At 45.4% G+C, this 17,099-nt stretch overlaps 1 protein-coding gene across 1 annotated transcript; it reads left to right on the top strand.

Annotated features, from left to right (window-relative positions):
• The first annotated feature begins 2,533 nt into the window (after positions 1 to 2,533).
• nyap2a (neuronal tyrosine-phosphorylated phosphoinositide-3-kinase adaptor 2a) lies at positions 2,534 to 16,851 on the top strand. Its single transcript, XM_034077198.2, has 5 exons — positions 2,534 to 2,840; positions 13,246 to 14,247; positions 14,753 to 14,875; positions 15,397 to 15,497; positions 16,619 to 16,851. Exons 1-5 carry the CDS (start codon positions 2,549 to 2,551, stop codon positions 16,829 to 16,831), a joined length of 1,731 nt encoding a protein of 576 aa, XP_033933089.1. The 5' UTR covers positions 2,534 to 2,548; the 3' UTR covers positions 16,832 to 16,851.
• Positions 16,852 to 17,099: the final 248 nt, after the last annotated feature.

The following is a 17,099-nucleotide window of genomic DNA, read 5'->3' as shown; positions in this document are numbered from 1 at the left end:
GTGTTGAAGTCAAAGAGAAGAAATTAGTCACTGGTGTTGAAGTCATAGAGAAGTCACGAGTCACTGGTGTTGAAGTCATAGAGAAGTCACGAGTCACTGGTGTTGAAGTCATACAGAAGTCACGAGTCACTGGTTTTGAAGTCATAGAGAAGTCACGAGTCACTGGTGTTGAAGTCATAGAGAAGTCACGAGTCACTGGTGTTGAAGTCATAGAGAAGAAATTAGTCACTGGTGTTGAAGTCATAGAGAAGTCACGAGTCACTGGTGTTGAAGTCATAGAGAAGTCACGAGTCACTGGTGTTGAAGTCATACAGAAGTCACGAGTCACTGGTTTTGAAGTCATAGAGAAGTCACGAGTCACTGGTGTTGAAGTCATAGAGAAGTCACGAGTCACTGGTGTTGAAGTCATACAGAAGTCACGAGTCACTGGTGTTGAAGTCAAAGAGAAGAAATTAGTCACTGGTGTTGAAGTCATAGAGAAGTCACGAGTCACTGGTGTTGAAGTCATAGAGAAGTCACGAGTCACTGGTGTTGAAGTCATACAGAAGTCACGAGTCACTGGTTTTGAAGTCATACAGAAGTCACGAGTCACTGGTGTTGAAGTCATACAGAAGTCACGAGTCACTGGTTTTGAAGTCATACAGAAGTCACGAGTCACTGGTTTTGAAGTCATACAGAAGTCACGAGTCACTGGTGTTGAAGTCATACAGAAGTCACGAGTCACTGGTTTTGAAGTCATACAGAAGTCACGAGTCACTGGTGTTGAAGTCATACAGAAGTCACGAGTCACTGGTGTTGAAGTCATAGAGAAGTCACGAGTCACTGGTGTTGAAGTCATACAGAAGTCACGAGTCACTGGTTTTGAAGTCATACAGAAGTCACGAGTCACTGGTGTTGAAGTCATACAGAAGTCACGAGTCACTGGTTTTGAAGTCATACAGAAGTCACGAGTCACTGGTTTTGAAGTCATACAGAAGTCACGAGTCACTGGTGTTGAAGTCATACAGAAGTCACGAGTCACTGGTGTTGAAGTCATAGAGAAGTCACGAGTCACTGGTGTTGAATTCACGAGTCACTGGTGTTGAAGTCATAGAGAAGTCACGAGTCACTGGTGTTGAAGTCATAGAGAAGTCACGAGTCACTGGTTTTGAAGTCATACAGAAGTCACGAGTCACTGGTTTTGAAGTCATACAGAAGTCACGAGTCACTGGTGTTGAAGTCATAGAGAAGTCACGAGTCACTGGTGTTGAATTCACGAGTCACTGGTGTTGAAGTCATAGAGAAGTCACGAGTCACTGGTGTTGAAGTCATAGAGAAGTCACGAGTCACTGGTGTTGAAGTCATAGAGAAGTCACGAGTCACTGGTGTTGAAGTCATAGAGAAGTCACGAGTCACTGGTGTTGAAGTCATAGAGAAGTAACGAGTCACCGGTGTTGAAGTCATAGAGAAGTCACGAGTCACTGGTGTTGAAGTCATAGAGAAGTCACGAGTCACTGGTGTTGAAGTCATAGAGAAGTCACGAGTCACTGGTGTTGAAGTCAAAGAGAAGTCACGAGTCACTGGTGTTGAAGTCATAGAGAAGTAACGAGTCACCGGTGTTGAAGTCATAGAGAAGTCACGAGTCACTAGTGTTGAAGTCATAGAGAAGTCACGAGTCACTGGTGTTGAAGTCATAGAGAAGTCACGAGTCACTGGTGTTGAAGTCATAGAGAAGTCACGAGTCACTGGTGTTGAAGTCATAGAGAAGTCACGAGTCACTGGTTTTGAAGTCATAGAGAAGTCACGAGTCACTGGTGTTGAAGTCATAGAGAAGTCACGAGTCACTGGTGTTGAAGTCATAGAGAAGTAACGAGTCACCGGTGTTGAAGTCATAGAGAAGTAACGAGTCACCGGTGTTGAAGTCATAGAGAAGTCACGAGTCACTGGTGTTGAAGTCATAGAGAAGTCACGAGTCACTGGTGTTGAAGTCATAGAGAAGTCACGAGTCACTGGTGTTGAAGTCATAGAGAAGTAACGAGTCACCGGTGTTGAAGTCATAGAGAAGTCACGAGTCACTGGTGTTGAAGTCATAGAGAAGTCACGAGTCACTGGTGTTGAAGTCATAGAGAAGTCACGAGTCACTGGTGTTGAAGTCATACAGAAGTTAAGAGTCACCGGTGTTGAAGTCATAGAGAAGTCACGAGTCACTGGTGTTGAAGTCATAGAGAAGTAACGAGTCACCGGTGTTGAAGTCATAGAGAAGTCACGAGTCACTGGTGTTGAAGTCATAGAGAAGTCACGAGTCACTGGTGTTGAAGTCATACAGAAGTTAAGAGTCACCGGTGTTGAAGTCATAGAGAAGTCACGACTCACTGGTGTTGAAGTCATAGAGAAGTCACGAGTCACTGGTGTTGAAGTCATAGAGAAGTCACGAGTCACTGGTGTTGAAGTCATTGAAAAATCACGAGTCAGATCAGGACTTTGACGTTTGTTCTGCCTAGTTACTGATGACAGGTTTTTTGTAACATGTCACTGCATTGGTCCATCCAGGATTGGTGAAGATGTTGCCATGGCAACAGAAGGGGCATACTCTGGGAAACACTTCAGGATGGGTTTCATGACGATGCCGGCTAAACAGGAGCGCCTGCCCCTCCCCAGCCAGGGCTTCACTGTCCGATCCCAGTCCCTGCACTCGGTGGGCGGGGGGGACGAGGACTCCAATCCCAACAGGAAACAACCCCCCCCAAAACCCAGGAGAGACCCAAACACCAAACTGAGCGGCAGCTCCGAGGCGGTGAACGGGGGGGCAGGAGCCAGGACTGAAGATCCGGAGAGCCGAGAGACTCCTGAGCCGGCCGAGGGTGAGACGTAACCACTGATGGACAGGAAGGAGGTTCTATGTCTCTGTTCTGATCCTGGTGAATCAGAACAGAGACATACATAGATCTGGCACTTTCAGAGAGTTCTGGAAAAGGGTTACTCTGATATTTAAACAAATATCGAGATTTATGCACTCATAATTTCTATGTAGAATCAGAGACCCATCAAATTACATCAAATCAAATCAAGTTTTATTTATATAGCACATTTATAAACGATACATAGCATTAGCTGACGCTTTTATCCAAAGTGTAGTGTGGGAGAACTGGGGGGGACTGAAGACCAGTCTGGCTGCTGCATTCGGTTTGTAGGTAGACTAGCCAGGAGGGAGTAATAATAGTCAAGGCGTGAGATGGCCAGAGCCTAGACCAGGACCAAGATGTGAGCAGGGAGAGTGCAGAGCCTGAGACTCCAAGTTTTTCAATCAATCAATCAATAAATTAATCAATCAATCAATCAATGTTTATTTATATAGCCCAATATCACAAATGTTACATTTGTCTCAGTGGACTTCACAGTGTGTACAGAATATCACTATGACAATACGACACCCTCTGTCCTTATAACCTCACATCGTACAAGGAAAAACTTCCGAAGAAAACCCAGTTTAAAGGGAAAAATGGGAGAAACCTCAGGGAGAGCAACAGAGGAGGGATCCTTCTCACAGGACGGACAGACGTGCAATAGATGCCGTGTGTAAATCGAAAATATATTAAATTTACAGCATAGGTAGACCAAATGTTTGGAAATGCATGTCTATGCGTGTTTATAATAAGAAGATGAATCCATGAGGATTTCAACAATCCTGTGGGAGCCATCAGGGAAGTAGTATGATGAAAGTCAGGCAGGACCACAGTGACAGGTTCAGCCACGACTCGAAATCCAGGACTCATATCAGGACTCAGGATCATCCATGACTCCCGATCCCAGCATATATAGACACCAAAAAGAAAGACATTTGGGGAAGCTGGGTTAATCGGAACATGAGAGGACACAGGTATAGACAGAGAGAAGGAAGAAGTAAGATGTCCCCCGACAAACTAAGCCTATATCAGCAAAACTAGGGGCTGAATCTGATCAGCCCTAACTATAAGCTTTTTCAAAAAGGAAGGTCTTAAGCGCACTCTTAAAAACGGATAGGGTGTCTGCCGCCCGAACACAAACTGGAAGCTGATTCCACAAATGTGGAGCTTGATAAGAAAAGGCTCTGGCTCCAATTGTACTTTTAGAGACTCTAGGAACAACCAACAACCCTGCATTCTTGGAACGCAATGCCCTAGTAGGACAATATCTCCACAACATCTACAAAACATCATGCCCACTACAACGGGATTATAACACCAGGACTCGTGGACACTGCCTTAAGTTGAAGAAACAGTACTCAAGACTGGCTATCCGCCGCAACTTTTTCAGCCTGCGTGTGGTTGACTTGTGGAATGATCTGCCAGAAAGCGTTATCACATCCAAGACGGTTAACTGTCTCAAATCACGCCTCGACCATTACTGGTCAAACATCACCTTCACTTTGGACTATGTGACTGTTGCCAGCATCCATAGTAAATAAAGAATCAGTGATCTACTTATTTATTTATGAGCGACTAAAAGGCCTTAGGTCTATTACAGCCGTATCCTATTGATTGATTGATTGAGTAGGGTATAATGAGTTCTTTAAGGTAAGATGGCGCCTGCCCATTAAGGGCTTTGTAGGCGAGAAGAAGAATTTTAAATTATATGCTGTGTTCTATAGGGAGCCAGTGTAAGGCAGCCAGAAAAGGAGTAATGTGGTCCCTTCTCCTAACTCTGGTTAGTGCACGAGCTGCAGCATTTTGAATCAGCTGAAGCGACTTGACTGACTTCTTGGTACACCCTGATAATAAAGAGTTACAATAATCCAGCCTTGAAGTAACAAATGCATGGACTAGTTTCTCTGCATCGTTTTGAAGCAAGATATGCCAGATTTTTGCTATGTTACGTAGATGAAAGAAGACGGTCCTTGAGATTGATTTTATGTGGGCGTTAAAGGATAAATCCTGATCAAATATAACACCAGGATTCCTTACAGTCTCACTGGAGGCCAAATTAATGCCATCCATAGTTAGTATATCTTCAGATAATTTGTTTTGTAGATTCTTTGGCCGAGTACAATAACTCCAGTGTTGGCTGTGTTTAACATCAAAAAGTATAACTTCATCCACGTTTTTAAGTCCTTGAGGCAGTCTTGAATTTTATTTAGATGATTAATTTCATCAGGCTTGATTGATAAATATAATTGAGTATCATCCGCATAACAATGAAAGTTTACAGAATGATTCCTTATAATATTATAATAACGGAAGCATATATAATGTGAACAAAATAGGTCCGAGCACTGAGCCCTGTGGCACTCCATGGCTAACTTTGGTTAGCGTGGAAGATTCATCGTTAACACGTACAAACTGAGAGCGTTCAGATAGATAGGACCTAAACCAGCCTAAAGCAGTTCCCTGTATGCCAACTAAGTGCTCTAGTCTTTGCAATAGGATATCACGGTCGATAGTATCAAATGCAGCACTGAGATCGAGCAAGACAAGAATAGAGACAAGTCCCTGGTCTGAGGCTATTAGAATGTAATTTGTGACTTTAACCAGAGCTGTCTCTGTGCTATGATGTGTTCTAAAGCCAGACTGAAAGTCTTCAGATAAATCATTGTTTTTTAAGTAATCACACAGCTGTTTTGCGACCGCTTTCTCAAGAATCTCTGAGAGGAACGGAAGATTAGAAATAGGTCTATAGTTGGCTAAAATCTCTGGATCGAGGTTGTGCTTTTTAAGAAGCGGTTTTATCACTGCTACTTTGAATGATTGTGGAACATAGCCTGATAATAAAGACATATTCATAATATTTAATAAAGAAGTGCTAATTAATGGAAAAACTTCCTTCAACAGCTTAGTTGGAATCGGGTCTAAGATACACGTTGATGGTTTAGAAGAGAGAATCATTGAATTTAATTGTTCAAGGTTTATGGCTGAAAAGCATTCTAGTTTACTATCTAGTGTAATATTAGAACTTACGTTTCCGGGAGCTGTTGATAACACTATACTGGTCAAAGGCAAGAGGTCATTAATTTTGTTTCTAAGAGTAACAATGTTATTAAAAAAGCACATACAATCATTACTACTGAGTGCTAAGGGAATAGAAGGCTCAATCGAGCTATGGCTCTCTGTCAGCCTGGTTACAGTGCTGAAAAGAAATCTTGCATTATTCTTATTCTCATCTAATAATGAAGAGTAGGAGGCTGCTCTCGTTTTACGCAGTGCTTTCTTATATTCAGTGAGAGTAATATGCCAAATTAAATGAGATTCTTCAAGTTTAGTGGAACGCCATATCCTTTCAAGTTGTCTCGACTTTTGCTTTATTTTGCGGGTTTCGGCATTATGCCATGGAGCTAATCGATGTTGTTTTAATTTCTTCTTTTTCAAAGGAGCAACAGAGTCTCATTTTATTCGCAGCGCATCTGTAGCACTATCAACAACATGATCAATTTGGGGTGGTGTACATTTTGTTTCCTGCCCTACATGCAGGCATGCTATCAAGTTAAGTATTGGTGGAATATCTTCCTTAAATGTGGCTATAGCACTAACAGATAGGTTTCTGCTGCAGGAACTTGACTAATGCTTAGTAATCTATTAAAAGTACTTCAAAAGTTACTAAGAAATGGTCGGATTAAGCAGGATTATGCGGTTCGACTAATAGTTGCTCAATTTCAATACCATAAGTCAGAACAAGGTCGAGAGTGTGATTTTAGCAGTGGGTTGGTTTATTTACACTCTGACGGAAAGCAACATAATCTAATATAGAGTTAAATGCAACAGTAAGGCTATTTTTATCATCGTCAACATGAATATTAAAGTCACCTACACATGGGCGGCGTCAGATATTTTCTGTTGGGGGTGCTGTGGGGTAGCTTGCCCCTTCATAGAGGTTGCTCAAACATGTAGGGTTTCCCATTAACGTAGCTATGGACTACAGTGAAATGTTCTACTGCAACACTCCCCAAGCGCACATACAGTAGGCTACACCCGTGACTGGTACAATGAAGGCTCGATAATCAGCTCACGGCATATAGGAAGGATAAAGTGCTATATTGTGGGGGGCGGACCAGCCTACTAGGGGGTCCGGGGGCAATTATTGAAGTTAAATGCATCAATCTGGTGCACTTTGAGAGCAAAATGAAGAGATCTATGGATACATCTCTCAACACCCAGATGAAACAGAACAGTAAACAGATTTACTTTTTCTTTATGGATATACAAATCACTCCCCTTTTAAACTGTATTCTTGTTTTACTGTCATATAGTATTTCATACCTGTTTTTCATTTATTCTCTTATTGTTTTATAGCCTAACTATAATGATCATACTGTATGAAGGTATGCCTTGGAAATACTACTAGGGTTGTAACGGTTCACAAACATTTCGGTTCGTTACGTACCTCGGTTTTTAGGTGACGATTCGGTTTGGTACGTTTTCGGTACAGCAGAACAAATTATCAGAAAACATAAAATATTTCTTTGGATTTTTTTATTATTATTAAACTGTGAATAATGTATTCACTCAAATAAATACAAAATATAATAAAATAAACATTAAGGTGCAGCATTTCGATGAACTGAAATAATCTGTATTTGGACTTTACTGTACTAGTACTCACAAAACATAATCTATTAGTTTTGGGGTTTTAATCATTATTAAACTGTGAATATTCACTCAAATAAATACAAAATATAATAAAATAAACATTAAGGTGCAGCATTTCGATGAACTGAAATAATCTGTATTTGAACTGTACTGTACTAGCACCTAAGCAGCCAGTTTGACATCAGGACTTGCTTGTCATTGTATTTTCATGTTTTTTTAAAGAAAGATGAACTTGTCCACATTGCTTGCCGAAAGGGCAGATCTGCTGGCACTAACAATGTCCCCTGCTGTGGAGAACACCCTCTCTAGGGACAGAGGTAGCAGATACAGCCAGGTAGTGCTTTGCTAACATGGCAACATAAGGATATTTGGCGTTTGTAATAGCTTTGGCTCGATCTGAACTTTTTGCGAGTGGTGGAGGCTTACATGCTAGTTGGAGTTGGGTTTGCACTCTTTTGGTACCGGTGATATTCACGTTCGGGTGATGCCTTTTCAAATGAGTGTGCAAGTTTGATGTATTGCCAGCCGCGTAACCAATTTTAGTTGAACAATGCCGACAAACAGCTTTGGTTTGGTCCACCTGTCTTTATCCGTCATCCTTGTACGTAACTGAACTTTTTGCGAGTGGTGGAGGCTTACATGCTAGTTGGAGTTGGGTTTGCACTCTTTTGGTACCGGTGATATTCACGTTCGGGTGATGCCTTTTCAAATGAGTGTGCAAGTTTGATGTATTGCCAGCCGCGTAACCAATTTTAGTTGAACAATGCCGACAAACAGCTTTTGTTCGGTCCACCTGTCTTTGTCCGTCATCCTTGTACGTAACTGCGAAACCAACATTTTCCCAACCGGAGACATCAATGATAGTGGAGGATTTTCGAGCTCAACTTTATCTGCGTTCGCCATTTCGACAGTTCCTCAAATTACTGACTACATTTGAACGCATCCCTGTGATCAGCTCTCTAGTATGCCTCTCGTCCAATGAAATGACTTGCTCGCTCTATGACGCGTTGAACCCAATGTGAGCAAATTACTCTGAATGCTGCTACGCAGCACCTGACAAGTTGTTCACGTTCTCAATTTTTTACATTTCACGTTATATTCGTTATATGTACACTTCGGTACACACGTGTACCGAACCGAAGGGCCCATACCAAATAATTTCGGTACGTGTACCGTTATACCCCTATTGTTTACATAAATGGTGATCAAACTGTTTTGACACCCACTGAGATAATTTAGACTAAAGTTAACTATCTAAACACTGAGAGAGTCCTTTACCTCACTGAGCTGACGTTATCTGACAGGAGAGGACTTTCCTTTCACTTAGTTGTAGAAACAGCTTCTAATATCCATTAGCGCAGCGACAACTTGCTCTCTCGCTCACTCGTGCCACACACACGGAGCCGAGCTTGAATGAAACACCCATAAGTAGGTTACTTGTACTGTACTGTAGCATATCATTTTCGAATCAATCATTTTTCAAATTATGAATTTCACATGTATCAAAAAAACATATATTTATTGGGGTTGCTTAGCAGTTGCTAGGCCAATTGTTGGTGTTGCTGTAGCAACTGCAAGCTACCGCCTGACGCCGGCCCTACACCTACAATAATTACTTTATCTGTTTTAAGAACCAAAGTTGATAAAAACTCAGATAAGAATTCTGAATAAGGACCTGGTGCACGGTACACTGTAACAAATAAGATTGGCTGCACAGTTTTCCAGGTCGGATGCGTAAGACTAAAAACGAGGCTTTCAAAGGAGGTATCATTTAATTTTGGTTTAGTATTGATAAGTAAACTTGAGTCAAAGATTGCTGCAACTCCACCTCCTCGGCCCGTGCCTCGAGCAATATGAGTGTTGATATGGCTGGGTGGAGTGGCCTCATTTATGCTGACATATTCTTCATGTCTCAACCAAGTTTCAGTGAGACAGCATATATCAATATTATAATCTGATATTAAATCATTTACCAATATTTCTTTAGATGCTAGAGATCTTATGTTTAAGAGACCACATTTAATCTTCCTGTTTTGTTGCACTGTAGTAGTTGTTACATCCATTCATCCATCTTCTCCCACTTATCCGTGGTCGGGTCGCGGGGGTAGCAGTTCCAGCAGAGAGCCCCAAACTTTATTTTCCCTGGCGACATCAACCAGCTCTGAATGGGGAATCCCAAGGCGCTCCCAGGCCAGCGAAGAGATATAATCCCTCCACCTGGTCCTAGGTCTACCCCTTGGTCTCTTCCCAGCTGGACGTGCCTGGAACACCTCCCTAGGGAGGCGCCCAGGTGGCATCCTAACTAGGTGCCCGAACCACCTCAACTGGCTCCTTTCGATGCGAAGGAGGAGCGGCTCAACTCCGAGTCCCTCCCTGATGACCGAACTTCTCACCTTATCCCTGCGGAGAAAACCTATCTCGGCCGCTTGTATCAGCGATCTCGTTCTTTCGGTCATGACCCATCCTTCATGACCATAGGTGAGGGTAGGAACGAAAATGGCCCAGTAGACAGAGAGCTTTGCCTTCTGGCTCAGCTCCCTTTTCGTCACAACGGTGCGGTAAAGCGACTGCAGTACCACTCCCGCTGCTCCGATTCTCCGGCCCATCTCACGCTCCATTGTTCCCTCACTCGAGAACAAGATCCCGAGATACTTGAACTCCTTCACTTGGGGTAAGGACTCATTCCCTACTTGGAGTGGACACTCCATCGGTTTCCTGCTGAGAACCATGGCCTCAGATTTGGAGGTGCTGATCCTTATCTCAGCCGCTTCACACTCGGTTGCGAACCGATCCAGTGAGTGCTGAAGGTCGCAGACCGATGAAGCCATTAGAACCACATCATCTGCAAAAAGCAGTGGTGCAATCCTTAGTCCACCGAACTGCAGACCCCCTCCCCCATGACTACGCCTCGAAATCCGATCCATGTATATTACAAACAGGATTGGTGACAAAGCGCAGCCCTGGCGGAGGCCAACCCTCACCGGAAATGGGTCCGACTTACTGCCGAGGACCCGGACACAGCTCTCGCTTTGGGAGTACAGAGATTGGATGGCCCTGAGTAGAGACCCCCTCACCCCATACTCCCGCAGCACCTCCCACAGTAACTCCCTGGGAACTCGGTCATACGCCTTCTCCAAGTCTACAAAACACATGTAGACCGGATAAGCGTACTCCCAGGCCCCCTCCAGGATCTTTGCGAGAGTAAAAAGCTGTTCCGTCGTTCCACGACCAGGACGGAATCCGCATTGTTCCTCCTCAATCTGAGGTTCGACAATCGGCCTGACCCTCCTTTCGAGTACCTTAGAGTAAACTTTCCCGGGGAGGCTGAGTAGTGTGATGCCTCTGTAATTGGCACACACCCTCTGATCCCCCTTTTTGAAAAGGGGGACCACCACCCCGGTCTGCCACTCCTTCGGTACTGTTTCCGACTTCCACGCAACGTTGATGAGACGTGTCAACCATGACAGTCCCTCAACACCCAGAGCCTTCAGCATTTCCGGGCGGATCTCATCCACCCCCGGGGCTTTGCCACTGTGGAGTTGTTTGACGACCTCAGTGACCTCCCCCCGGGAGATTGGTGTTGATCCCCCGTCATACTCCAGCTCTGCCTCTAACATAGAGGGAGGAGTTGTCGGGTTCAGGAGTTCCTCAAAGTATTCCTTCCAACGCCCTAACACTCCATCAGTTGAGGTCAACAACGTCCCATCTTTACTGTACACAGCTTGGATGGTTCCCTGCTTCCCCCTCCTGAGGTGTCGGACAGTTTTCCAGAACAACTTTGGTGCCGCTCGAAAGTCCTTCTCCATGTCTTCTCCGAACTTCTCCCACACCCGCTGCTTTGCCTCGGCCACGGATGAGGCTGCTGCCCTTCGGGCCTGTCGGTACCTTGCAACTGCCTCGGGAGTCCCCCGGGATAACAAATCCCTGAAGGCCTCCTTCTTCAGTCGGACGGCTTCCCTGACCACTGGTGTCTACCAGGAGGTTCGAGGGTTACCGCCCCTTGAGGCACCTAGGACCTTGAGACCACAGCTCCCCACCGCGGCTTCGGCAATAGAGTCTTTGAACACCGACCACTCTGGTTCAATGTCCCCAACCTCCACAGGAATGCCCGAAAAGCTCCGCCGGAGGTGTGAGTTGAAGGCCTCCTGAACTTGGGCCTCCTCCAGACGTTCCCAGTTCCCAGAGAAGCGGAGGTGTTGCCCACATTGCCTTTTCGGGCTGGGCCCGGCCGGGCTCCGTGGCAAGCCCGGCCACCAGACGCTCGCTGACGAGTCCTCCTTCTGGGCCTGGCTCCAGAAGGGGACCCCGGGCTTCCTCCGGGCCGGGTATCCTCACTTCTTTGTTGTTCTTTCATGAGGTCTTTTGAACCAATCTTAGTCTGGCCCCTTGCCTGAGACCAATTTGCCATGGGAGACCCTACCAGGAACACAAGGTTCCAGACAGCACAGCCCCCAGGTTCATCAGGGCACACAAACCTCTCTACCACGGTAAGGTGCTGGTTCTTCAGAGAGGAGTAGTTGTTAACTTTACTTTTATTAGGTTATTATGTATGACACCTCTATTAGGTTTTACCTTAAATTGTCCTTGGGCAGACACACACACCGTTAATATTGGGTATTTTATTGGGTTGGGGATTCCAATGGATGACTGCCTAGGAGAGAGCGCAGAGAAGCGTGTAAGACTGCGACTCCGCCTCCTGGTCTCAACTCCAGTTTGTCATGGATTAAGTCCACAAAGCCCTGAAATGTTTGCCCAAATGAGATCTGCACCTTCCAAAGTAGGATGAATACCGTCTCTCTTAATCAGACCAGGTTTTCCCCAGAAGGCTGTCCAATTATTAGTTCTTGGAGAGTTTTTAGAAGGATCTGGAGGTTCACTGTGTTAAACGCAGCAGAGAGGTCTAGAAGGATGACAACAGAGGAGAGGGAGGAAGTTTTAGCAGTGGGCAGTTCCTCAGTGGGAAGTTCCTCATTGGGCAGTTCCTCTGCAGGTAGTTGGCCGTGCAGAGGTATCGAGTAAGATATTTTAGGGAAATAAGTCAGGGTGTGAGAAGGGGTGACGTAGATGAACAGGTTGTGTCCGTAGGAGAGCTGGGAAATAATGAGTGAATGTCATCTATCTTCTTCTCGAAGTAGTTAAAAAAGTGGCCCTGTGCAAGTGAGGAAGGACTTGGGGGAGTGGGGGTTTCAAGAAGGGCTGAGAATATTGAGAAGAGTTTTTTGATGTTGGAGAAAGAAGATTGAATTCTTGATTGTAATAATGTGCGTCAAGAAGGTCATCTAATTACTCCAGGAATTCCCCTACATGACCTGGTGGTAGAGAACAACCATGATTAATTGAATAGGGTAAGTTATTGTATCGGTAACATGGAGTAAAGTGTGGGAATAGGTGAAAACTCAATTTAAGGAAGATAGGAAGTGCCTCCCAGTTGGTTTGGGTGTTTGGGTGAAGCAATAGCCTGGGTTCAGAGCTGCAGGCGTGGGGGTGTTGAAGGTGGGGTGGAGGGTTTGTTGTTGTATGGTGTGATCCACATCTCGGTGAGAGCAAGGAAATTCAGTGATTGTTGGGAGGCGTAGCCTCATAAAGCCGAGGTTAGGACCTTTTTGTGTTTCACCGTCAGTCAGACCATCAGTAACACCAGGCTCCTTAGATCAGATCAGATTCTGCTCAGTGTCTGTGCTCCTGGTTTAAAATCCCTGTCTGTCTGCAGCTCGATGCCATCTCTTCAACGAGGACTACAAGAAAATGCCTCCACCCAAACCCAAGAGGAACCCGAACACTCAGCTCAGCACCTCCTTCGACGAGTCTTACATGGGCAACCTCGGCAACAGGAAGGCTTCGAGTCCGGCATCGAGAGACGGCGAGGAGCCGGTCTACATCGAGATGATGGGAAACATCCTTCGTGAGCTGAGCGGTCGGGAGGACGACGAGCAGAGCGAGGCGGTCTATGAGGAGATGAAGTACCCGATGCTGGAGGACTTCCTGCAGGACTCTCACAGTGCCATCATGGACTCTGAAGTCTGGGAGACCCAGGGTTGCGACATCCCTCCCCCATTCCCCAACCTCCTGACGCATCGTCCACCGCTGTTGGTCTTCCCCCCCGCCCCCGCTCAGTGCTCCCCAAACTCAGACGAGTCGCCCCTCACCCCTTTGGATGCCGGCCGGCTGCCCGTCATGGATAATGTTTCCTTCAGCAAGTCAGGCGGTGCTGAACATCCACAGATCTCCACCCACCATCGCAAGGACAAAGACAGAGACCGGGACCGAGACCGGGACCGAATCCGGGACCGGGACCTGTCCTCCACCTACACCATCACCTCCTCCGGACGCTCCTCAGCTCCGCCTCTCCACCCTTACAAGTCTTCTGGCTCCACCCATAGTGGTCATGGTTACCCGCGCAGCCAATCAGCATGTCCGTCCCCGGTCAGCATGGGGCGCTCTCTGACACCTCTGAGCCTGAAGAGGCCGCCGCCGTACGACGCTCTTATTGCAGGAGGAAGTATTCCTCGCTCTTCCTCTTCCTCATCCTCCCACCGCGGAGTAGGGGAGGGCGGAGCCAGACTCAGTAACTCCTCCTCCACTCACGGATCAATGCAGAACGTGTCGATGAGGTCACAGACTCCCACCAGCCCATTGGACGAACTCAACCATCTGTTCACCTCAGGAAGACATGTGACCAAGAAGGGAGGCAGGAAGAGCCGTGGAAGTGAAGGTAACAAATTAGTACTGCATCACATTGGTTTCCAATTTGTATTTCTGTTCAATATGTGGGGTTTTAAGAACAAGAAAGGGTCTGAAGACAGAAAGTGAAGGTTAACCGTGAGTCCTGCCTCAAAACCACAGCGGTCTTAAAATAGCCCTCACTATAAGCTTTATAGGAGAGTCTTCAGTCTATAGCAGCAGAACTAGCAGCTGGTCCCAGGTCAGTCTGAACCAGCCCTCACTACAAGAGGAGAGTGTTCAGTCTATAGCAGCAGAACTAGCAGCTGGTCCCAGGTCAGCCTGAACCAGCCCTCACTATAAGAGGAGAGTCTTCAGTATATAGCAGCAGAACTAGGAGCTGGTCCCAGGTCAGTCTGAACCAGCGCTCACCATAAGCTTCATCAGATTAAACTGGAAGTTGGTTCTTCAGGAGAGAAGTCTATGTTCTGTGTTGTCTTGGATGAATGAATGAGGGTTTATGTCTTGTTCTCATGTCTGGTGTTGTTGTGTCTCAGGAGACTCCCGGTCTCTGCCGAGGCACGGAACCAGAGACAGAGATGGGCAAAGCAGTCCGGTTTCAGGCCGGATGGGGAGGTCGTCTGTCAGTCCGACCATGATGCTGTCCGGAGGTTCAGGAGGTGAGTCTGAGGGCTATAGGACTACTTCATATTTGTCAGATTTACCTCCTCAGTTTTTACCACATCAGATTTACCTCATCAGAACATCATCAAATTTACCTCATCAGATTTACCTCATCAGATGTACCTCATCAAATGTACCTCATCAGATTTACCTCATCAGATGTACCTCATCAGATGTACCTCATCAGATGTACCTCATCAGATTTACCTCATCAGATTTACCTCATCAGATGTACCTCATCAGATTTACCTCATCAGATGTACCTCATCAGATGTACCTCATCAGATTTACCTCATCAGATGTACCTCATCAGATGTACCTCATCAGATGTACCTCATCAGATGTACCTCATCAGATTCACCTCATCAGATGTACCTCATCAGATTCACCTCATCAGATTTACCTCATCAGATTTACCTCATCAGATTTACCTCTTCAGATTTACCTTATCAGAACCTCTTCAGATTTACCTCATATATATTTATTTTAGTTTTGACTGATGTAATAAAATCCACAGAATCAAAGTCAGTTTGTAAACTCGGCCGCTCGGCGTCGACTTCAGGAGTTCCTTCATCTCAACGTCCCATGCAGGACCCCCCCCACCCGGCCCTCAGACAGGTACTGTGAACACCTGTCTGTCAAACACCTGTCCGACTGTCTGTATATCCGTCAAACACCTCTATTTACTTGTCAAACACCTGTCTGTCTGTCCGTCTGTCTGTCTGTCAAATACCTCTCTATTTACTTGTCAAACACCTGTCTGTCAAGCGCCTGTCTATTTTATCTGTCTGTCAAATACCTGTCTGTCTACTTGTCTGTTTACCTGTCAAACACGTGTCTATTAACCTGTCTGTCAAACACCTGTCTGTCTACTTGTCTGTTTACCTGTCAAACACGTGTCTATTTACCTGTCTGTCCTTTGCTGAACAGAAAGTAAAAAACATTTTAGATGATATATCTGACCCATTAGCTGACTGATATAATAACTTTAACATGTAAACGTATAAAAACGAAAACATGTAAACATTTAAACATACAGTATACACATAGTCGTTGAGCTTATTGAAAGTGTTCATCTGATTAGTTTAAAGTTATTTTAGTATTTTCTGTTTTGTGTGAATATTTTGTGTTTGAGTAAATCTTGTTTTGTGTCCTGAACTGTAATACTGAAGTACATTTTAAAGTGTTAATAAACTCTACAAATAATGTGAATAATGACACTAACACAGGTTTATTATTAAACACTAACATTAAACTAACCTCTCTGAAGCTGATTACTGTTTACAGAGAGGATCTGCTTTAGCTGGATGTACTAACATTTCAAACGCTCATCACTCTGTACCTGTGTGTCAATGTTTGCTTTATCACTTTATCACAATAAAATATATGATTCCTCTAAACTCACAGAGATACTTTACATTTCTGACTCAAAAAAAAAAATTACATTACATAAGGAATACCACCATCTAATCTCAAATCTCCACCTCTGTGCGCCATAGTGCACGCTTTTAGCTTGCCGCGCACCTGCCCGTTTATCCACGGCTTTTGATTGGGGAATTAATTCAGTAGTCTTCGGTACTATGTCATCGATGCATTTTCCAATGTAGCAGATGACCGTGTCCTTGTGTGTGTTGATGTTGTTGTCCTCAAACACACACCACTCATGTGTGTGTGTGTGTTTGTCTGTGTGTGCGCGCGTGTGTGTGTCTGTCTGTGTGTATGTGTGTGTGTGTGTCCAGATGCCCTGGTTGTGCGGAGACGCCACCATGATGGAGATGATCGAGAGGAAGCGAGTTCTGTGTCGGGAGATTAAAGGCCGTCAGCGCCCGGAGAAGAATCTTCTGAAACAGGACAGCCTTCCCATCCTGCCCAGCTGGAGGAGGAAGCCTCCGCCATACTCTGCCCCCCCCAACACACACACCACCACCGTGTTCTGGGACACCGCCATCTGAAGCACACACACACACACACACACACACACACACACACACACACACACACACACACACACACACACACACACACACACACACACACACACACACACACACACACACACACACACACACACACACACACACACACACACACACACACACACACACACACACACACACACACACACACACACACACACACACACACACACACACACACACACACAGGTGCAGGTGTTGTCCTGTCCGTCCAATCAGAGCGCAGGATGTGAAGGTGTAGCAG

Source organism: Pseudochaenichthys georgianus, unplaced genomic scaffold, assembly GCF_902827115.2.
Source record: "Pseudochaenichthys georgianus unplaced genomic scaffold, fPseGeo1.2 scaffold_1391_arrow_ctg1, whole genome shotgun sequence".
Classification (NCBI taxonomy): Eukaryota; Metazoa; Chordata; class Actinopteri; order Perciformes; family Channichthyidae; genus Pseudochaenichthys; species Pseudochaenichthys georgianus.
This window is presented reverse-complemented; position numbering and strand designations above follow the sequence as displayed.

Bases quoted from the DNA above. Each gene is read 5' to 3' on its own strand.
- nyap2a (XM_034077198.2), top strand. From the start codon at position 2,549: ATGGCAACAGAAGGGGCATACTCTGGGAAACACTTCAGGATGGGTTTC. The intron at 14,248-14,752 runs GTAACAAATTAG...GTTGTGTCTCAG, and splicing joins GAAGAGCCGTGGAAGTGAAG to GAGACTCCCGGTCTCTGCCG. The intron at 15,498-16,618 runs GTACTGTGAACA...GTGTGTGTCCAG, and splicing joins CCCACCCGGCCCTCAGACAG to ATGCCCTGGTTGTGCGGAGA.